Source organism: Acipenser ruthenus, chromosome 23, assembly GCF_902713425.1.
Source record: "Acipenser ruthenus chromosome 23, fAciRut3.2 maternal haplotype, whole genome shotgun sequence".
NCBI lineage: Eukaryota > Metazoa > Chordata > Actinopteri > Acipenseriformes > Acipenseridae > Acipenser > Acipenser ruthenus.
In genome coordinates this window covers 20087871-20106626 of record NC_081211.1, presented here as the reverse complement: position 1 = coordinate 20106626, position 18756 = coordinate 20087871, and the positions used below count along the sequence as shown (strand labels likewise).

Here is an 18756-nt window from a genome sequence, read left to right as displayed (position 1 = left end):
ATATTAACCTTTAAAATAATATGCCTTCGAATTACTTGCTTATCTTCAGTTTAAGCACCTTGTGGACAAAGCTGGATGTGGTTTGCGTTTCATTTGTTTGTACCCACCTCACCTGATTGAATTGAGTTTGGGATTTAAGCGCAGGCTCAGATGTTTGTGTAAGGGGAGCAGTGTGGAGTAGTGGTTAGGGCTCCGGACTCTTGACCGAAGGGTCGTGGGTTCAGTCCTAGGTGGGGGACACTGCTGCTGTACCCTTAAGCAGGGTACTTTACCTAGATTGCTCCAGTAAAAACCCAACTGTATAAATGGGTAATTGTATGGAAAAATAATGTGATGTCTTGTAACAATTGTAAGTTGCCCTGGATAAGGGCGTCTGCTAAGAAATAAATAAAAAAAAAGATTATATTCAGTAGTTAAAATGTGTTTACTACTAAGCTAATGTTCCGTATTTAGCTAGTGTGCTAACAAAGCTTCTAAAAAGTATTCTCCATCTAATTGTTTGAAAATACTTTTTTAATGCATTTCTTTAGTTCAGCCTATTGATTTGTATTGTATCTTATATACATGTGTTTTAATATAGTACGGAATAGAACACCAATAATGCAGTCTTTAGCCTAAATGACTTTAAAGGATAGATTCAGGGGACATGTGCTAGAACCGAGATTGAATAGAATGTAGTTGCAAAAAGTCATGTACAAATTACGCTGCTTGAACAGTAATCACGTTCAGTCTGTATCTTAATCATCCCCTCCCTCTTTCCTTGTGAAACAAGATCAAACATATTTAGTGTGGAAATATGACTTTATTTAATTAGAAATCTTCCACAGGGAGCACTACATTCACTGTCCCGCGGAATAGCATTTCCAGGGCCTGTTTCTCCGTACCACGCTACAGCAGACCCTACTGGCCAGGTGCCCAATGAGCTCAAGCGGACACCTGCAGAGCTGGCCTTTGTCTTCCAGGGGCCGATAGCTTGGCGACATCCGCTGAAGACCTCCTTGGTATAAAGAGACAATTGGCTTGGTCGTGGGAGCGCCGGACACCCACCGACCTTCAGTTATCCAAAGTGGCTGTGGCAATTTCTGCAGTGAGAGAAACTAAAAAAAAAATGAAAGAAATCCTGCCCTTACCTAAATTGCATTCTTAAATTGTATACAAGTTTGTGAGCCTCCGTAGGAGAATTGATTGATCTTCTGTAGATTTTTTATGATAAAAAACATATCGTACTTAATAATCAAAGTCACAGTACTCCAATATGTTCAGGGTATTCTTTCTCTGAATACATTATTTTAAAAATCCTTCAGCTAAATTAAGAAAAGGCTGAGAAATGCTCTTTCGCAAACAATATAAAAAAGCAGCTCAGTAATTGATTTTGGGTTTCAGTGATTTCCAGAGGCATTGATTTATAGTTCATCACTTTTGTGTGTGTGTCGCTTTTGTTGATTTAACAAAAACATGTCTACGTCAACTGGTATCTGTTTTACATTTCTATTAAAAGGTCAAGAAGCAAAGACAATACCCAATGCACAATACAGAATTTATAATACATGTGGAGCAACATTATTTAGGTTTTAGAATAAAAGTTTAATAGCAATAAAGTATTTATTCATTATTATCTCAGTCTCGCATTTCCATGTATGAATGAGGGGAACCTGGGGATGAGTGTCTTTTTGATTTTAAAGTAATAACCAAAGGCCAGGTTTGTTAAAGCTGTACACAATGATTGCACCCCCCCCCCCCCCCAACTTTGCTTTTATTCCATCACATGTCTTCAACACGTCTATGCTTTTACCTAATGCTGCATTAAAGGCAATAGACCAAATAAACCAGGACTCTTTTTAGTTTGTTATGCAGGGTTCAGATGTAGGGCTGAGAGGATACATACATATTTAACCCCTTGCGGTCCATTGTCGGACCTGGTCCGACATTGCAATTATTCCTATCTGGTCCATTGTCCGACATCATCAAAAAAAACGCAAAAAACGGGTTTCTAGTCGGAAAAAGCAGAGAAAACCATTCAATGGCCGAGTGGGAGCGACAGGAGCCGAGACAAGCCGATAAAAAAATAAAAAAAATAAAAAAAGGCGTATCTCATGAATAGTCATACTTGCCCCTGGCATCCCATATGGGCGGTCATAAGGAAACAAGCTGGCTGTTACTGAATCAGCGCACAGAGAATATTACGGACATTTGCAGAGCTTTTTTGAGATGTTATAGTAATAAAATAATGACTTGGATCGCATTATTGAGGAGTCTGGTGATAAAACGAGTGATCAGGAGATGGTTGATCGGTATGTACGACTTCTTCTTCTTCTTCTTCTTCTTCTTCTTCTTCTTCTTCTTCTTCTTCTTCTTCTTCTTCTTCTTCTTCTTCTTCTTCTTCTTCTTCTTCTTCTTCTTCTTCTTCTTCTTCTTCTTCTTCTTCTTCTTCTTCTTCTTCTTCTTCTTCTTCTTCTTCTTCTTCTTCTTCTTCTTCTTCTTCTTCTTCTTCTTCTTCTTCTTCTTCTTCTTCTTCTTCTTCTTCTTCTTCTTCTTCTTCTTCTTCTTCTTCTTCTTCTTCTTCTTCTTCTTCTTCTTCTTCTTCTTCTTCTTCTTCTTCTTCTTCTTCTTCTTCTTTCTTAGCATAGGTGAAAGTTATAGCGAACGAAAGGGTGGGGCGGGGCTGGAGATGCCTAGTGAGTGCTTTGTTGATATGCAGGGCCTTTTAAACCCGTTTGACTGTGGAAAAAAATACTTTTAAACAGCGCATCTAAAATTAACTGCGCGTGTGAAAATAAATTGGACCTGACACGCACTTAATAAATGGACTGCAAAGGGTTAAAGGTTACCTGTTACAACAGAGACAAACAAAGATGTTTCTGTTTTTACAGCCTAAGCAGAAATCTAATTACACATTTATCTGTCCTTTATAAGTGGAAATGTAAGACTGAAACTAGAGCATTGTAATATGTCAGCTAAAAAATACTCTGAAGAGATTCTAGCTATTGTAATAATTCCATCAATCTTTTCAGTTGTGCTCTTCAATTTGCGATGCAGGTTTCATGAGTGGAGTTTTGAAAGAAATATGTTGAGGTAAACATGCGTTTTTAGTTTAGCATATTGATAGTATATAAGGTTAGAGAAGTTTCCAGTCTCTCTTCTTTGGTCATTTTTATCACTGCTGTTTGGTTAATGACAGAAAGAAGGTGTCACAGGATTGGAGTCCTCCCTCAGAATGTGACCTCAAAGACATTGCTGTGACCTGAAAAGAACAAGTGGAAACGGCATGAAAATAAAGCTTTAAAATAAAGAGCTTTCTTTAAGCTTGTGTGGTACCAGATGCCATGAGAATCCATGATTTGATATAACATTTGCTTCTTTCAGTAACTATCTAGCTTTGATAAAATGAATGAAAAGGCAAAATGTATATTAGACTAGCTGGAAGCAATGCATGCAAACTGAATATGGTATCATTTAATGAAAATACACTTTGCTCATTCAAAACGGCACATGTGAGACATACATAGCAAATAGAAGTGCATGACAGGTAAAGATATACAGTTATTTAATTAGCTATGATTCTTTCAGTCATCCCACAGTAAATATAGCAAAACATGACCCCACGACTCTCTTCCTGTGTTTACACCTGGTGTCGGACCATCTGATTGCTTCTAATAGGGGGGGTATTGTCTAATAGCTGTGCAACTCCTGTGTGACATTGTGTTTTAGATCCCTCTCTGGTCGCATTGTCGGAGGCGTGTGGTGGTTCTTTACCTTGATCATAATCTCATCCTACACGGCCAACTTGGCTGCCTTCCTGACGGTGGAGAGGATGGTCTCTCCAATTGAGAGTGCCGAGGACCTTGCCAAACAGACCGATATTGCATACGGAACTCTAGATGGCGGATCCACAAAGGAATTCTTTAGGGTGAGATGGATACTTACACAAATAACTAAACAATTACTCTTGGTCAGAAAAGTATATCAGTCATTTACATTGACGACTTGTATATCAAAGTTGCACACTGGGTTTATCCCATGTCAGCCATGGAATTAGACAAGGTTTTTCTTGAATGTCAATTTCCAGATGGTTTGTGTTTATATTAGAAGCCCTCGTTGCAAGTACATGTGATCTTGAGTTATCGAAGTAAGTATCTTAAATGGCTGACAGAGAAAGAAATGTCAGTATGTCATTTGTGGCAGCTATTCACAACAAGAACCTGGTAACTTAGCAGCTTATTTACACTACTTCCATTATTTCTTCAGAGGTCCAAAATAGCAGTGTTTGAAAAGATGTGGTCATACATGAAGTCTGCAGAGCCGTCAGTCTTTGTGAAGACAACGGATGAAGGAGTGATCCGGGTAAGAAAATCCAAAGGAAAGTATGCGTATTTGCTGGAGTCCACTATGAACGAATACATCGAACAGAGGAAACCCTGTGACACCATGAAGGTGGGAGGCAATCTGGATTCGAAAGGATATGGAATAGCGACACCCAAAGGATCTCCATTAAGGTACATGCCTACATACTGACTAACTCTGTTGATGTTTTCGTGGTGTGCCAGCACTGGTTTGAACAGCTTTGCCAATGTTTCATTATATTAATCAATTAGAATTGATCTCCATCCCACCAGCCAGTTGGACACAATGGCTGCCATTATTACAGTGAGCGACATAGTTTAGATAATATATTGGTTCTCTGTTGCTTTGGTACATAAACTCTCATAAACATTTGAATTAGCCTTGAATTACACTTTGCAGTAATCCTGTGTATTTGGATATGAACTAAAGTACCATTATCTTTCCCAGGGGATCAAAAGTAAAGGTACCCAGACACATATATAGCAATTGCATTATATAAAGGGAATTTCTGTGTTTTGCTTGCCTAGCAATGAACACAGTGTTAGAAGCAACTGGACAGGGATTTTGAATGTATTTCAAGTAATTAGCATAAGTGCAAAAATACAGCCATGTCCATGAATACCAAGTACCGGAATCTGAAAATGTTAACAAAATGTCACTTATTGTAGCTGTGCCTTATGAGTCACTGTTTGTTCATATAAGATACACAAACAGTAGACCAGTTTGTGTGCAACCCTTTTTGTCTGTGTATATAAATGTGAATATTTTGTATATTTATATGTTGTTGTTTGCTGTTTCTGCTTATTTACCATGCTAAAAAAATAAACCTTTTAAACACAGGAGCTTTTGAAAAGACTCCTAACGAAAGGTGCTTGTAGACATGACCAGTGTGCAACTGTTTTTGCCCCCTTTACAAACTTGGTAAATGGAAAATATATATTAAAAAATAAACTGTAGCTGCACAATCCACCATTTAGAAGTGTTTTTAGAAAAAGTAAAAGGGACATGTTTTAGTAAAAAGGACATGTTTGCTGGAGTAGTTGGTGAAATAGTGATCTGAGCAGAAACAGCAACAGTGAATGACAGGGAACACACATTATAGGAGATTAAACAGGTGAGAAATATTATGAAAATGTAGAGGATGTTTTTTTTGTTTTTTTTTCAAACTACGAGAAAACCTGTGTACCTGAGGTAAGTCACCTAAAGAATACTGTGTATTCATAAAGCTGATGCATCGCACTGTTTTACCAAGTAAATACCCTGCAGACACACAATACAACTGTATTCATTGCCTCTCGAAGAGAAGTCATTTCTGCTTCATCACTCTAGTGTCCTCTTCTAGAGAATCACTTCCTCTCCACCAGCTTTTAGCCTGGAAGAGAAGAGGAGAAAAGTTCTGCATGGACCCTTAACAGTTTCTGCTGGAAGCAGTAGTGAAAGGCAAAAGGATACACCCCACATTTGACATATCCACCACCACAAAACACTGAGTAGAAAATGCCACATACTGTACCTGAGTTGACCTGTTGGAAACCTGTGTTATTTCCCTGTTCAATCAATTGTTTAGAGAGGGGCCGCATACAGAACATGTGTGCAATATGAACAGTGTTCTTCGACAGTGTAATGTAGGCAAGACTCTTTAGTTATTTTTGGGAGTTTTTTTGTTGGGGTAATATTGGAGCATGGACTGTAACACAGCTCACTGTGAATGCCAGCTGACTGAGTGACCATGTAAGATGTCAATCTGTACTTCATGACAATGCATTGCTCTGAAATAATTACGAGCATAAAGTCGTTACAAAAAAAATAAATAAAAAAAAGACATAGCTTTAGTAAAATCTATTAAGTTTTCTGTAAGAAACGGTAAAAGAAAATGTTAGTATTATAGAGGTGTGTTTTATGTGTGTTTTAAATGATTCTAGAATCGAATGCTATGTTCTGGGCATTCCTCTGGAAACTGGAAGTTTGATTGAACAGAGCAATAAAACAGGGAAAAGAGGCAGGTCATGATATGGCACAGTATTTTCTGATTTGAATCTACCCTTTAGTTGATTGGAAAGCACCACAGAAACTGATTAAGAAGATTCACTTTATTACCATTTTACATTTACATTTTTACAAACGTATCAATCAAAATCTGCTCAAAACTCCTTTAAAATGCTTTAGATTATTCCCCCCTCCCCCTAAGTGTTTGAATGTTCTGTTAATTGAATGCCTGACACTGAATTTCACAGTGTGTTCTCGTCTCGGTACTGACGAGTATTATTTTATCATTTCAAGAGACCCAGTTAACCTGGCAGTGTTAAAACTGAACGAGCAGGGGCTCTTGGACAAATTGAAAAACAAATGGTGGTACGACAAAGGAGAGTGCGGCAGCGGGGGAGGTGATTCCAAGGTCAGCCCCAGTAGGAACATGCTAGCGGGTAACAACAAACTGGAGGGTAACCAGCAACACATACAGACAACCACTTGGATGGAACACTGGATAAAGTGTGACAGCACTGGAACCAGGATGTTAAAAAAACACCACAACAAAGGCCAAACTGTGTCTTTAAACTACTATATAATTATTAATAAGAACTGATAGATGGTGTTAAAACTGTTTTTTTAAAAAACACTGCAGTTCGCTAAAGAACTAAACAAAGCTATAAAACATTGATAATATCTGTGTTTGTTAAGGTTAGTGTTCAAGATATACGTTCAAGGTTATAGATATATGTCAAAGTAACAGAAGCAAAATTGAGTGATACCATATACAGGAGTTACTGTTTCAGTAATGTATTTTCTAAAACGTACTGCATTCATGTGTAAGTTTATAATAATTTCAATATGTCATTATGTATAACTACATACTGGGGCAACCAAGTGTTTGCTGTTGCTGGTTACTCAGAGTGATATTGTAATACACATCTTGCTGTGCCGGGGAGTGAGGCAGACGCCAGATGGAGTATTAACACATCTCACTTTGCAAATGCAGTAGAAGCTGTCAATATAAATAATAGGTGTATGTATGATGTGTATTGAATAACATAATATAACATTGATAATGTTATTTATGTTATTTCCCTCGTGAAGAACTCCTGTAAATCTAGCTGTATTGAAACTCAATGAACAAGGCATCTTAGACAAGCTGAAAATCAAATGGTGGTACGATAAAGGGGAGTGTGGAAACAAGGACTCTGCAAGTAAGGTTAGTCCCCAGGTCATCAAAGATAAAGTCAAAAAGACACCATTTAGAAGCTGCAAAAATCATTCTTTTATTTTCATTTTTTGAAATGATTTTCCTTTTTTAAGGCCTTTGGTTTGCATGTGCTTTGAATGAACGTATCACTGACATGAAATTATATACAGGCTGATTATACAGTCGCTAGGTCACTTGGCACACCACTGTGGTGGGGTGGGATGATAGGGGGCAAAACATTCATGCAATGAGACTACTCATATACTTCAAGTGCTGTGGTGTATTCACTGCCTGTGCTATTGTAACTTCTTAATATTCATTTCTGTACTTCATAACACTCAGTCTATAAAAAGCAAAACTATAAGAAACTAAGACAAGCAGACACATGTTTTGGCTAGTGCTACCAAACAATATATTGTAAAATCCACTATGTAAAAATTGTTTTTACTATGGTTACTTTTATGTGATGGTTAAGTTATCCCATTCAAACCAAGTTGCTGGATCTATGGCCGTGGTTTACTGTTTCAGTTTAAATCATACCAACACTGTACTGTGGTGTTATGCTCGTTGCCCAATTACCTGCTCATAGTGCTGTTTAAAAAATACTGTCTCAGTAGGCAATGCAGTGTAATACAGCAGAGAAAAAAGAAAATAGTCTTTCATAAGTGCATAATATGGTAGCACGTTAGATTAGATGAATGGAACGATTAGCAATGTAATTATATTAACTACCTGGTAATTACCAAAGGTTCCTCCATGTGCATAGTAACTACTAATAACATAAACATGTGGACAGGCCATTCCCACGTAATTACACACGTAATCCACCAGCAGTTACCATGTAAGAGCAGGGGTTAATGGTGATTACCCAGTTATTACCATTTTATTATGTGGTTATGTGTGTCCTGCAATCTAAAGTGCTAACCTAATGCTATAAAACATTTTAAGAACACTGAAGAAATCATGTTTTGCCTCTAATGAGAAACAGCTTTGTACCTTGCTCGAAGCGGCACATCTTGGGAATTTGTCATTCCTCATCATCGGTGGCATAAAACTCATTGAATGCAGAATTCCTGGCAGTAATATCTATTTGCATCATCCATAACTATTAAACACTCAGCAGTGCTGAATTTAGAAATACTAAAATAAACTTAATACATTAAAAGACAAACGTTTGAAGGAGAAGTCTTTTTTATCCATCTATAGCTGAAGAAATAGTAGGCTAGTCGAAACGTTTGTCATTTAAGTTTCTTTTACGTTTCTAACCGCTGTTTGAATAGGAAGTTTATAACAGAAGCTCATAAAATACAATCCACACATTGTAGGGGAACACTTCAACAGTGACCAGAGACTTTATAATCACCCTGTATGGTATGTTAGGATAGGTTCTATGAAGTGCATGAGCCTGCAAATTTCATCGTTACATGTGACATGGTCTTATGTGTAAAAAGCACAAGAGTGTTTGGGTGACAACCTTTTAAAAAGGACTGGCTTTAGAAATCACTGTCCAACATTCTGTAACTCAGAAAACAAACCATGCCTCGTGCAGGCGAAAAAGTGAATTACTGGCACATATAGAAGTGTTTTCTGCTTGCTTTAATACAGCCTGTTTAAAATGCACTGTGAGTAAGTTGCATGACAGCTTCAGGTCACAACCAGTGTTCATTTGTCACGCCTTTTAATACAGCTTCATTGTTTGCTTTAAGTAATAGGAGTTTTAGATTAATAGGAATTGAAATGCTGTTGATAAATCAGATAGGTAGTTCAAACAAGGTTTTGTGCATTAATATGTAATTATTGGAGAAATACCAAATAGAAATTGTTGAAAATGGATCTAAAATTACTGGAATCATTGTCAATTTTAAGTTAAAGTTAACATTTACCAATACCAGTATAACATTGTCAATTAATTAACTGTTGCTTAAAGTTAAGAGAAGTATTTAGACATACAGTATAGGATTGGTACTTTGAAATACTTTTGTTAGAACAATAATCTTAATTGTTGTCTCTGTTGCACTTTTCGTTTTCTATTAGGACAAGACCAGTGCCCTGAGCCTTAGTAACGTGGCTGGAGTCTTCTACATCCTTATTGGTGGGCTGGGACTAGCCATGCTGGTCGCCTTGGTTGAATTCTGTTACAAGTCACGAAGCGAGTCGGCGCGAATGAAGGTGGCAAAGAATGCACAGGCTTTTAACTCCTCTACCTTACAGGAAACAGGCACTAATACTACCTATAAAGAAGGTTACAACGTATATGGAATGGAAAGTGTTAAGATATAGGGGTAGGAATGAATGTCCTGTGGTGCTTTGTTCTTCAAGCCGTGATATGGCCAATGCGATGCCCTACATGTTTTTTGATAGGCTTGTCTTTGTCATAGTGAACACTTTATTCTGTTTTTCAAATTATTTACTGTACATTTAATCATACAATCATATGTATGCATATAAATATACATCTTTATCTGCAAACCATACTATAGTGATAGTTATTACATAACAGGTAATTAATATATATTTAATAAAAGGCTCTATCACTTATTTTTGTATTTCTTTTACAAAGGCATATAAAAAGTATACAGTTATCACCGTCTGCCTCTTAGGAACACTATCTTGTGGAATACCATGTAATCCAATGATTGCCTTATTTGATGCTGAAGAAGTAATTAATACTGGAAACTAGAGAAATGTCCAACCTTCGTATTATGCTTTTATTCTGAAAATCACTTAGAAATGGTTTAGGATCTGTGGCTAGTCTATTTACTATTGAAGAAAAGGCCATTTCATGTGTATGTGTGTGTGTATGTATATATATATATATATATATATATATATATATATATATATATATATATATACACACTGTATATGTGTGTGTGTGTGTGTATATATATATATATATATATATATATATATATATATATATATATATATATATATATATATATATATATATTTTTTTTTTTTTAAATATGGGATTTAAATTGTAAACTTAGATTGATAGCTGATAGCAGGATCTCAATTCGCAGGTGCTTCTGTATCCAGAACACTGCTGTTAAACGACTCTTAATTCCTTCAGAGAAGTGAATCACTGAGGAATGGTTCTTTATTGCTCTAGTACAATTTAAACACCTGAGAGATACACCATGTTAGAGTGGGACTGACCTAGGAGCCTGTGGTGGTCCAAAGCCCTATTAAAGGGTACATTAGCACTACAGGAAAAATAAAATGTAAACTATCCCACCTTGCTGTTCCAAATGTATTTGGTCATTGTATAATAATCCGTATGTGCCCAAATATCTGCATAATGTCACACTGCTATGTCCAAAATCACTGTTCTCGAGCATCTCTTCTGAGCCAAAAAACATGACTTCCGGTCACATACGGATTATTATACAATGACCAAATACATTTGGAACAGCAAGGTGGGATAGTTTATGTTTTGTTTTTCAAGTAGTGCTGATGTACCCTTTAACAGTGTTATAGAAGTTTTGAGTTGTTTGACCAGCTTTGTATAATAATAGTGAAAGTTAGACTCTGGTATGTTTTGTAAGACTTTAAATTGGTAATATAACACAGAAAATAATTCTAGAATCACTCAAAAAGAAAAATACACATTTGACAAGAATTTAACATACAGTAGAAATGTAGGACTAAAACCAGGATGAATCAGATTGCAGGTAACCATTTCCATATGACTAATAATGTAATTAGGAATTACAGGCATTATTAAAGATAGTAGATAGATTACGTTTATGTTTAGGCATGTTTAAAATTCAAAGGTAGAGCACAGCACACAGTCACGATAAAAAATCAAGAAGTGCAGTTAACATATTTATTGACTGGTGAAATACAATTCAGAGTTGCTGCAGCCTGTCCACTGCTTTGTCATTTCAAAGATGTTCACAAAACAAACATTCAACTTTAAAGCTACAGTGTGCAGTGCAAAAGCACATCATGAAAAACCACATTTGTAGGTGAAAAACGCTAGAACAAAAGTCGCAATATTTAAAAAATATATAAATACGTTAAGTTTTTCGTCCACTAAAATAAAGGGCTTTACATAATCTCTGTTAGTAAGACATTGGAGTGCCCAGTGTGAAAACACAACACGAAAAAATACATTAACGTAGCATCCGAATAAGCACCATAGCATTAAAATATTTAGTGCAAAAATCCCAAATATGGACTGTAGCATAATAACAGGAAAGTGCAATATCAGACTATAGAAAAAACTGCCTAGAAGTAGTTGCTTTGTGAATTGAATGATTCAGACAATTGCTTTCATCATCAATGATGAAGGTTCAGATGACGAAGACGAGGAGTTCGGCGTTTTCGGATCAGATGATAAGACTACGCAATCTGATTGATTATGCTTTCCTGTTACTCTACAATCCATATTTTTGATTATTTCTTTTTTAACTCAGGCATTTTTTTTGTATTGGACATTTTAATTGGGGTAGGCACGATATTTTGATATGATATCGATCTCGTTCGTCAGCGGTTCATTGCATTTTGTCCATGTGATTTACTTACGCTAGTATTAATGTATTTTTAAAATGTGAACTTTCGGTATTATAAATGAGATGTATTATAAATGCAAAATTCAGCATGACACTGTACTTAATACTTTTAGAGGTGTCGTGAGTCAGCATTCATGCGCAGCAGCTGAAGATTCAATTACTTCCGGAACAGCCCCGAAGTCTGTGTGCAGAGAAGTATAGAAATATTTTGGTTTTGAGGTGGCTGATGATGGAATAGTAACATAATACAACAAGACCTTGTTTTTGTCCAGATGCTTGTTTTGTGAAAATATTTGAAAATGACAAAACAGTGGACATACTGCAGCAACTCTGAATTGTATTTCACCAGTCAATAAATATGTTAACTGCCCTTCTTGATTCTTTAGCGTTACTGTGAGCTGTGCTCTACCTTTTGAATTTTAAGCATGCCTAATTATAAATGTAGTCTATCAACCGAATGTTAATAATGCCTGTAATTTTGCCCCTGTCCAAGTCAACGCCCCCCCCCCCCCCCCCTCCCACACACACACTTTTGCCTTAACAACCATTTTACACCCCTGGGCGTTGACTCGGCAGAATCCGGTATTACTGAAATGCATTTTATACAGTAAGTAAAGTAAAATTAAATGTGTTTTTTTTGTTTGTTTTAGGTACTAAATATATTCTTTTGAATTTTTTTTTTTTCTTCCCAGCAAAACATCAATGAAGCCATGAGGAGTTCAACCCTAACCAGAATGACTGGAACAGGGAGTGGAGGTGAGAATGGGAGGATAATGAGTCACGATTTTCCAACGTCAGTGCAGACACTACCTTGCATGAGCCACACTGCTGGGATGGGACTAAGTGCTACTGGAATGTAACATGGATGAACAGGACAGCAAACCGGGCTTTCTAGAAATCTGCTGCCAAAAGGACAATGGGCTTATAAAAAAAAAACTACATTAAAAAAAGTACTAAGAACTTAAAAGATTTACTTTTCTAAACAAAAATGTTTGTTTAAAAACGATCATGTTCTGCAATAAAGAAGACAACTGGACTCATTAGGTGTACATTTACATGTATGTCACACAAGGAATCGATCTGAAATGAAGGTAGGGCTGTACCAGTTATATAGACTTGTTTACTTAAAGTCATGGTGTGCAATATATTGGTTTTTATTATCAGTGTTCAGTAACATTGTCTGCCTTCTCTAATGCTTTCTTTTTACATTTTATTTGAAATTTGTGACTATACGCTGTTTTTTTTGTTGTAGTCAAAAGTAGTACAAACAAATAATAACAATAATAATAATTAACACTCCGCCATTGATCCCCCCATCCTTGATTTAACTATTTTCTTAAAGATGGCATTTTGCAGAACTTTAAAATATGGGTGACATTTTTAAGTGTCATTAATAACAACGTAGTAACACACAGTTGTTACATAGTACTACAATGTGTAATTACAGTACTAACTAAAGCTTTACTAGCTTGTTAGAACTTTTGTAACACAGTAACTACACAACATTAGTAATTACATTTTAGATGCTGTAATTAATGATGCATAAAACTAAAACCCTTTTATTGCGCCTCTGTTGTCTGTCAACTGCTGGTAATCCAGTCGTCACAGCATTCAAAACAGATCTCCTTCCTTGCATGGTGTGATTGAGTAGAGCACTGCCATACCACAGTGCCACCTACTGACCGAAATCTACTGTGCCGCTGTACCTGTAATAGAGAATGGATTGCGTATCCCCCAAAAAAACAATGGAGCTTAAACGGCAAACCCTCTATCGACGTTAATTTCATTCCATAAACTCAAGTTCATGAGTTCTCACTGGCCAAAGAAAGTGTTTGTCTGAGAAGGAGATGCAAACAAAACAGAATGTGTCTCCCTTGATGGGGAGCAGTCTTAATAAAATGTGACATGTTGGATGGGCACAGTGCATTGTACTGCAAGTAGCTTTTTGTATAATGCAGGTTTAATTAGCAGTGACAAGACTTCACTGGAACAAATGTGATTGAATTATCCTTTAAAAAGGAGAAGGATTAAGACTAAGGAGATTTCTTTAGAGAGCCAACTTTTTGTTGTTGTTTTGCTGCTTTAAAATAAGATAAAATATCCTCAACTGTATAGTATTTTTTTTTCTCCAAAAGGCTGTGGAGCCAACCCAAATCAAACAGATTGTTCATGGCATTTTAAAGCTACTAAAAGTGACCGTACAGTGACAAGTCATAAGACAGGACATTAAGGGACAGTCTGAACATTTACTGCTTTGGAGTTGTGCGCTGTTTTTAAAGGCTACCTCGATAGACTCAATCAGCTTATTTGATAGAAATAATCAACATATTTGTCTGACCTTCCCAGCTAAAAAAAGAGCATTGCTAGTGCTGCTACCAGTAACAGTCATTAATAATAAGCTGTTTTTTTTTTGTTTGTTTTTTTTCCGATCTCGTCAATAGACACCCTGTCCGGATTTAGAATCCCTACTGCTACATAACAAGTCCTCCTAGGTTGAGTCTTTAAAACTGTCCCTTCACGTACAAAGACGACAGAATCTGAAGTTTTGATGTTAGATGTAATGTAAAAATGGAAAAATGGTACTGAAAGTTATTTTTTTCTTGTGTTCCTATTCTCCCCTATCAGTAATTAAACATTACAATATCTCTCTTCTATTCACTTTCAAAAAAAAAAAATGCTACAATTGAAATTACCAAACGTCATAAAGGCTCCCATTCACAGCACAGCAAAGCCTGTGTGCGCACTGAAGGAAAGTCCACAGCATGTTGTTAGCCAGTCTGTGATAATGGGCATTGTCTAAAAGCTCAGAAATACAAGACAACAGTACAGGACTGCTCATTTATATCTGTAATCACCCAGTAAGGCATGTAGTACAGAAGCTCTGATATAAGGTAATAACAGATCAACTGAAAAAAATATGGTTATGTTTTTAAACGAGTGACTGTTGAAGGCCTGGAATTCTAAGGAAGTCAATATTCAGTCATAATTTGTAATGTCTGTGTCCATCTTTTCTAGACTAAGAGTTTAGAATCTACTTTTTATAGTAAACAATCAATTCTAATTTGTAAAATTTACATCACTGTGTTTTAGATGCTTTGTTCTGTAAAGCTGTTCGTCTTTTCCATTTTCAGTTAAATACAGTATAGTACAATAACATTTCTAAAGCTTCTTTTGTGAGCATAATGTCTAAAGGCCCAGTACAATAAAAAGCTATTGATCTGGATTTCCAGTAATACACGCACCGGAATTGTCACAATTGAAACGCTTACAATAGCACCAAAAACATGCAAAAAGGTCACAACATATGATCAGTGAGTGACAGGGGCAGTAACTACATATTCAGCAGTCCTTGTTCTTGGAACAACTGCAGTAGTCTATGAATTCCACGAATGTACTCTATAAATACAAAGTATTTGACCTGTGTATTTTGGCATTACCCACGCGTGTTTTCTGTTCATCCGGCTTGAAAATGCCTACTTTTAAATGGAGACACTCCTTTGAATCAGTTATTATCTGAAGATACAAGTGGATAAGCTGTTTTTGCCCTTAGACCAGCTGGTGTTTGTGATTTATTTTTCTGTGGCCATCAGTTTGCTTTGGAATACCGATAAGCATAGGATAAAAAGTCCAGGATTTGTAATAAGCAAAGTACAAAACCAAATTCGTTCAAAAATAAATTTCTAACATGCTTCCAGCTATATGCCATAGAATTTAAAAACATAATAAAGTTGCCTAGCATTTGGTTACTAAATAGATCTACAACGTTGCTTGCATACTGTGTATAATGTTTCTGTTTTTTAATGTCGAGATTTTTGGTTGATTAATTTATATTTCTGTAAGTAATATATCTTACTAATTTCTATTTGTTTGTGAATCCACCAGCAGTTGTAGTAATTTTGTAATATTTACTAAACTAAATTGCTTGCTATTAGTGTACATTACGTTTTGTGTTTTGTTTTGATTTTTAACTGTCAAAACTCTACCTTCGGATCTCCTGATCCTCCTGTGAGCTCAACCGTCCAAACAGCATCCTTACACAGTGTCCTTCAGTACAGCACTCTAGCAGCACAGTGTCACCTAACCATGCCACTGGAATAGCACAGCAGACCATCCCCGCAAAACAGTGTGCTTTTAGAGCACCACAAGGATTATTTACAAGAGCAATAGAGTCAGAGCATGGTGTCTGATCTGTGGAGGCAGGTTGACTACAGAACTGAGTGTTTCCGGATCACATTTCACAAACTGCACCGCATCTGTGTCATGTTAATGTTTACTGTTATGTGTAAAGCTGTAAAGCTTTTGCAACTTTGTTTCTGCGACAGCTCAACCCACAACCACACTTAAATCACTCCCTCACAGTGACCTTCTGCACAGAACTCATGGTATAGTTATGCAAATTGTGGAAAATGGTTTGGAAGCTCTCCAATATCTTTGATGGGGGTAGATATGAACTAAGTCCCTATAGGCTTGCATTTGGAAAGTATTATCGAGTCTGGTGTTTCATACAGGGCACTGTTAAATTGTTATCCATCCAACCAAATCAGAAACAGTTTTTTTTTAGGGAAAGAAAAACAAAGATGTTTTTTCCTCCTTATTGACCAATAATATGGCACAACACAACCAGGGAAAATGGGAAACAAATTGTTAACTTCACTTAATTAAAAAAAAGGTTTTATAAAACAAAGAATATTTGTACATTTAAAAAACACTATTTAAGATATTCAGTTCTGGCGTGATATTCGGTTCTGACTAATGGTATCAGATTAAAAATGGAGATGCTGGTGTGAAATCTAATACAATAACATAGTTTTACTTTAATCTTTGTGTTTTTAGGTTACTAATTGATGAGAGATGTTTTATTTTGCTCTAACACTCTATTATGTGGTTATTAGATTCTGTTATACTACAGCACTATGGCATTCTCGTTTGTTCATTTCAACTCTACCCTTACTATATTTTCAAATGAGATGTGACCTTGAGGTTCTTCCTGATGATAAATCAACTGTTAATCAATAAATAAATTAAACTTTTTCGTATGACAGGCCTATGAGTTTGGAATGTCATTTACTGTACTATTTTGAAGGATTTTGGTATACTGTATATATATTTTTGCATTTCATATGTCTGTGGTTGTCAACGATTACACGTGTAAAGGTGTTCCATTTTGACCAGTTCCCTTTTTCTTTTTTATTGTAGTCGATGTACCTCATCTTACTGTAGCTACAGCCTATTTTGACTCTTGTCTGTAAGTACTGCAGTGAGAAAACAATGCACATTAGATATCTGTTCAGGCTGAAATAAAAAAAAAGGACTGGTAAGGATCACATGGTAACATTCACAATCATGTGATCAGAAGGGTGGGTGTTTTAACTGACAGCACTGGGGTGATTTGGAGGGTGTTACCAAGTGTATTTAAGCTCATTAAAGCCACTAAGAGAAAACTATACTGTTTATTTTTGCATCATTTAAAACAGCAGCCAATTATCTGAACTAGCATTCTGTACTATAAAAGTGTTATCACTTGTTTGGTTGTTTTTTATTGCATGTTAGCTTTTTTTTCAAATCTTTGCTACTGACCAGCTCCTTATAGTGAACAGCTCACAATCCTGACTACATTAATTTCATTTTAATTTGGAGGCAACCTGAACATCTCCCTCTATTTAGACTATTTTACTGGGCCCCTTTGTCTTAATAGAGGGGTTCTGAATAGCTATTTCTCCACCAAACTGTTGCGCTTGGTGATATTGTTTACTCTAAATGTCCACGGTTGTCTGAAAGAAATGTAAAACAATTTGTGTTCCCTTTGCATCACCTACTGTAAAATACTTTTTATGTTTTTTTTTTTTTGTTTTTGTTTTAAATGAGCAACCAGTGTTCCAATGCCTCTATTTCTCATTTCTTATTTTCAACCTTTAAGACGGCTCATAAGAATGACCCATCAGATACACCACAATGCAGCATTCCTCTGTTGTGATTAGACTTAGAACATGCTGGAAAGATCGATGTCAACGGTGTCAGAAATTATAAATTAATTTCATGTCTATATATTAGATCGTCATTGTTTTGACACTTTGAAATAAAGTTTTTTTTCATACTACTTCCCCTTCTCCCGGGAGTTATTTTTGATGTTGTTTCCTCAGTTTGTTCTGCTGTGCTGTAATTCTCAGATGAGATGAAAAAATAATCTGCCCAGTTTAGAATTTCAAATTAAGTTCCCTCACCGCAGAAATTGCCCACAACAGCTCTGGAGAACTGAAGGTCAGTGTCCATTCTCTGATCCCACAACCAAGCCAGTTGCCTCTTTACACCCAGCTACTCCAGAGCAGATGTTGGCGAGCTACCAGCCTCTGAAGCCTGCAGGTGTCCGCCTGAGCTCACCAGGTGCCTGGCCAGTAGGGTCCGCTGTAGCATGATGATTAGAAATATAGAAATAGGCCCTGACAGTTTTGCCTCCCTGAACCGCGGGAGCATCAGAGCCAGTGTGCCGCTTCCTCTGGAATCCCCAACCAAGAGCGATGACTTCACACAGCCAGGATGCAAACCTGCTGTGCACTCCCCTTATAATGGAGCACAGACCTTCCAAGAAACTGCAGACCTCACACAAGACCTTTCAGACAGTGTCTGAAGTAGCTGTAATCAGATAACTTGTATGTGCCAGGCCAGTGTCAGAGATGCATTCATACTGTCATCTTCTGTAGTAAGTTATTATTATTT

The 18756-nt window shown here is 36.5% G+C and overlaps 1 protein-coding gene across 3 annotated transcripts in view; it reads left to right on the top strand.

Moving 5' to 3' along the window:
• The window catches only part of LOC117973811 (glutamate receptor 1-like), an 81920-nt gene extending 63781 nt beyond the window's left edge, over positions 1-18139 (top strand). Inside the window, exons 12-16 of one of the 3 annotated variants that reach the window (XM_058996780.1) lie at positions 3709-3907; positions 4246-4493; positions 7417-7531; positions 9557-9691; positions 12735-18139. In XM_058996780.1, coding sequence (XP_058852763.1) covers positions 3709-3907; positions 4246-4493; positions 7417-7531; positions 9557-9691; positions 12735-12902 — 865 coding nt within the window. In that variant the 3' untranslated portion in view covers positions 12903-18139. Of the gene's footprint in view, positions 1-3708; positions 3908-4245; positions 4494-6621; positions 6737-7416; positions 7532-9556; positions 9805-12734 lie in introns of all 3 variants that reach the window. The other 2 variants (XM_058996778.1, XM_058996781.1) reach the window with 2 other exon arrangements.
• Positions 18140-18756: the final 617 nt, after the last annotated feature.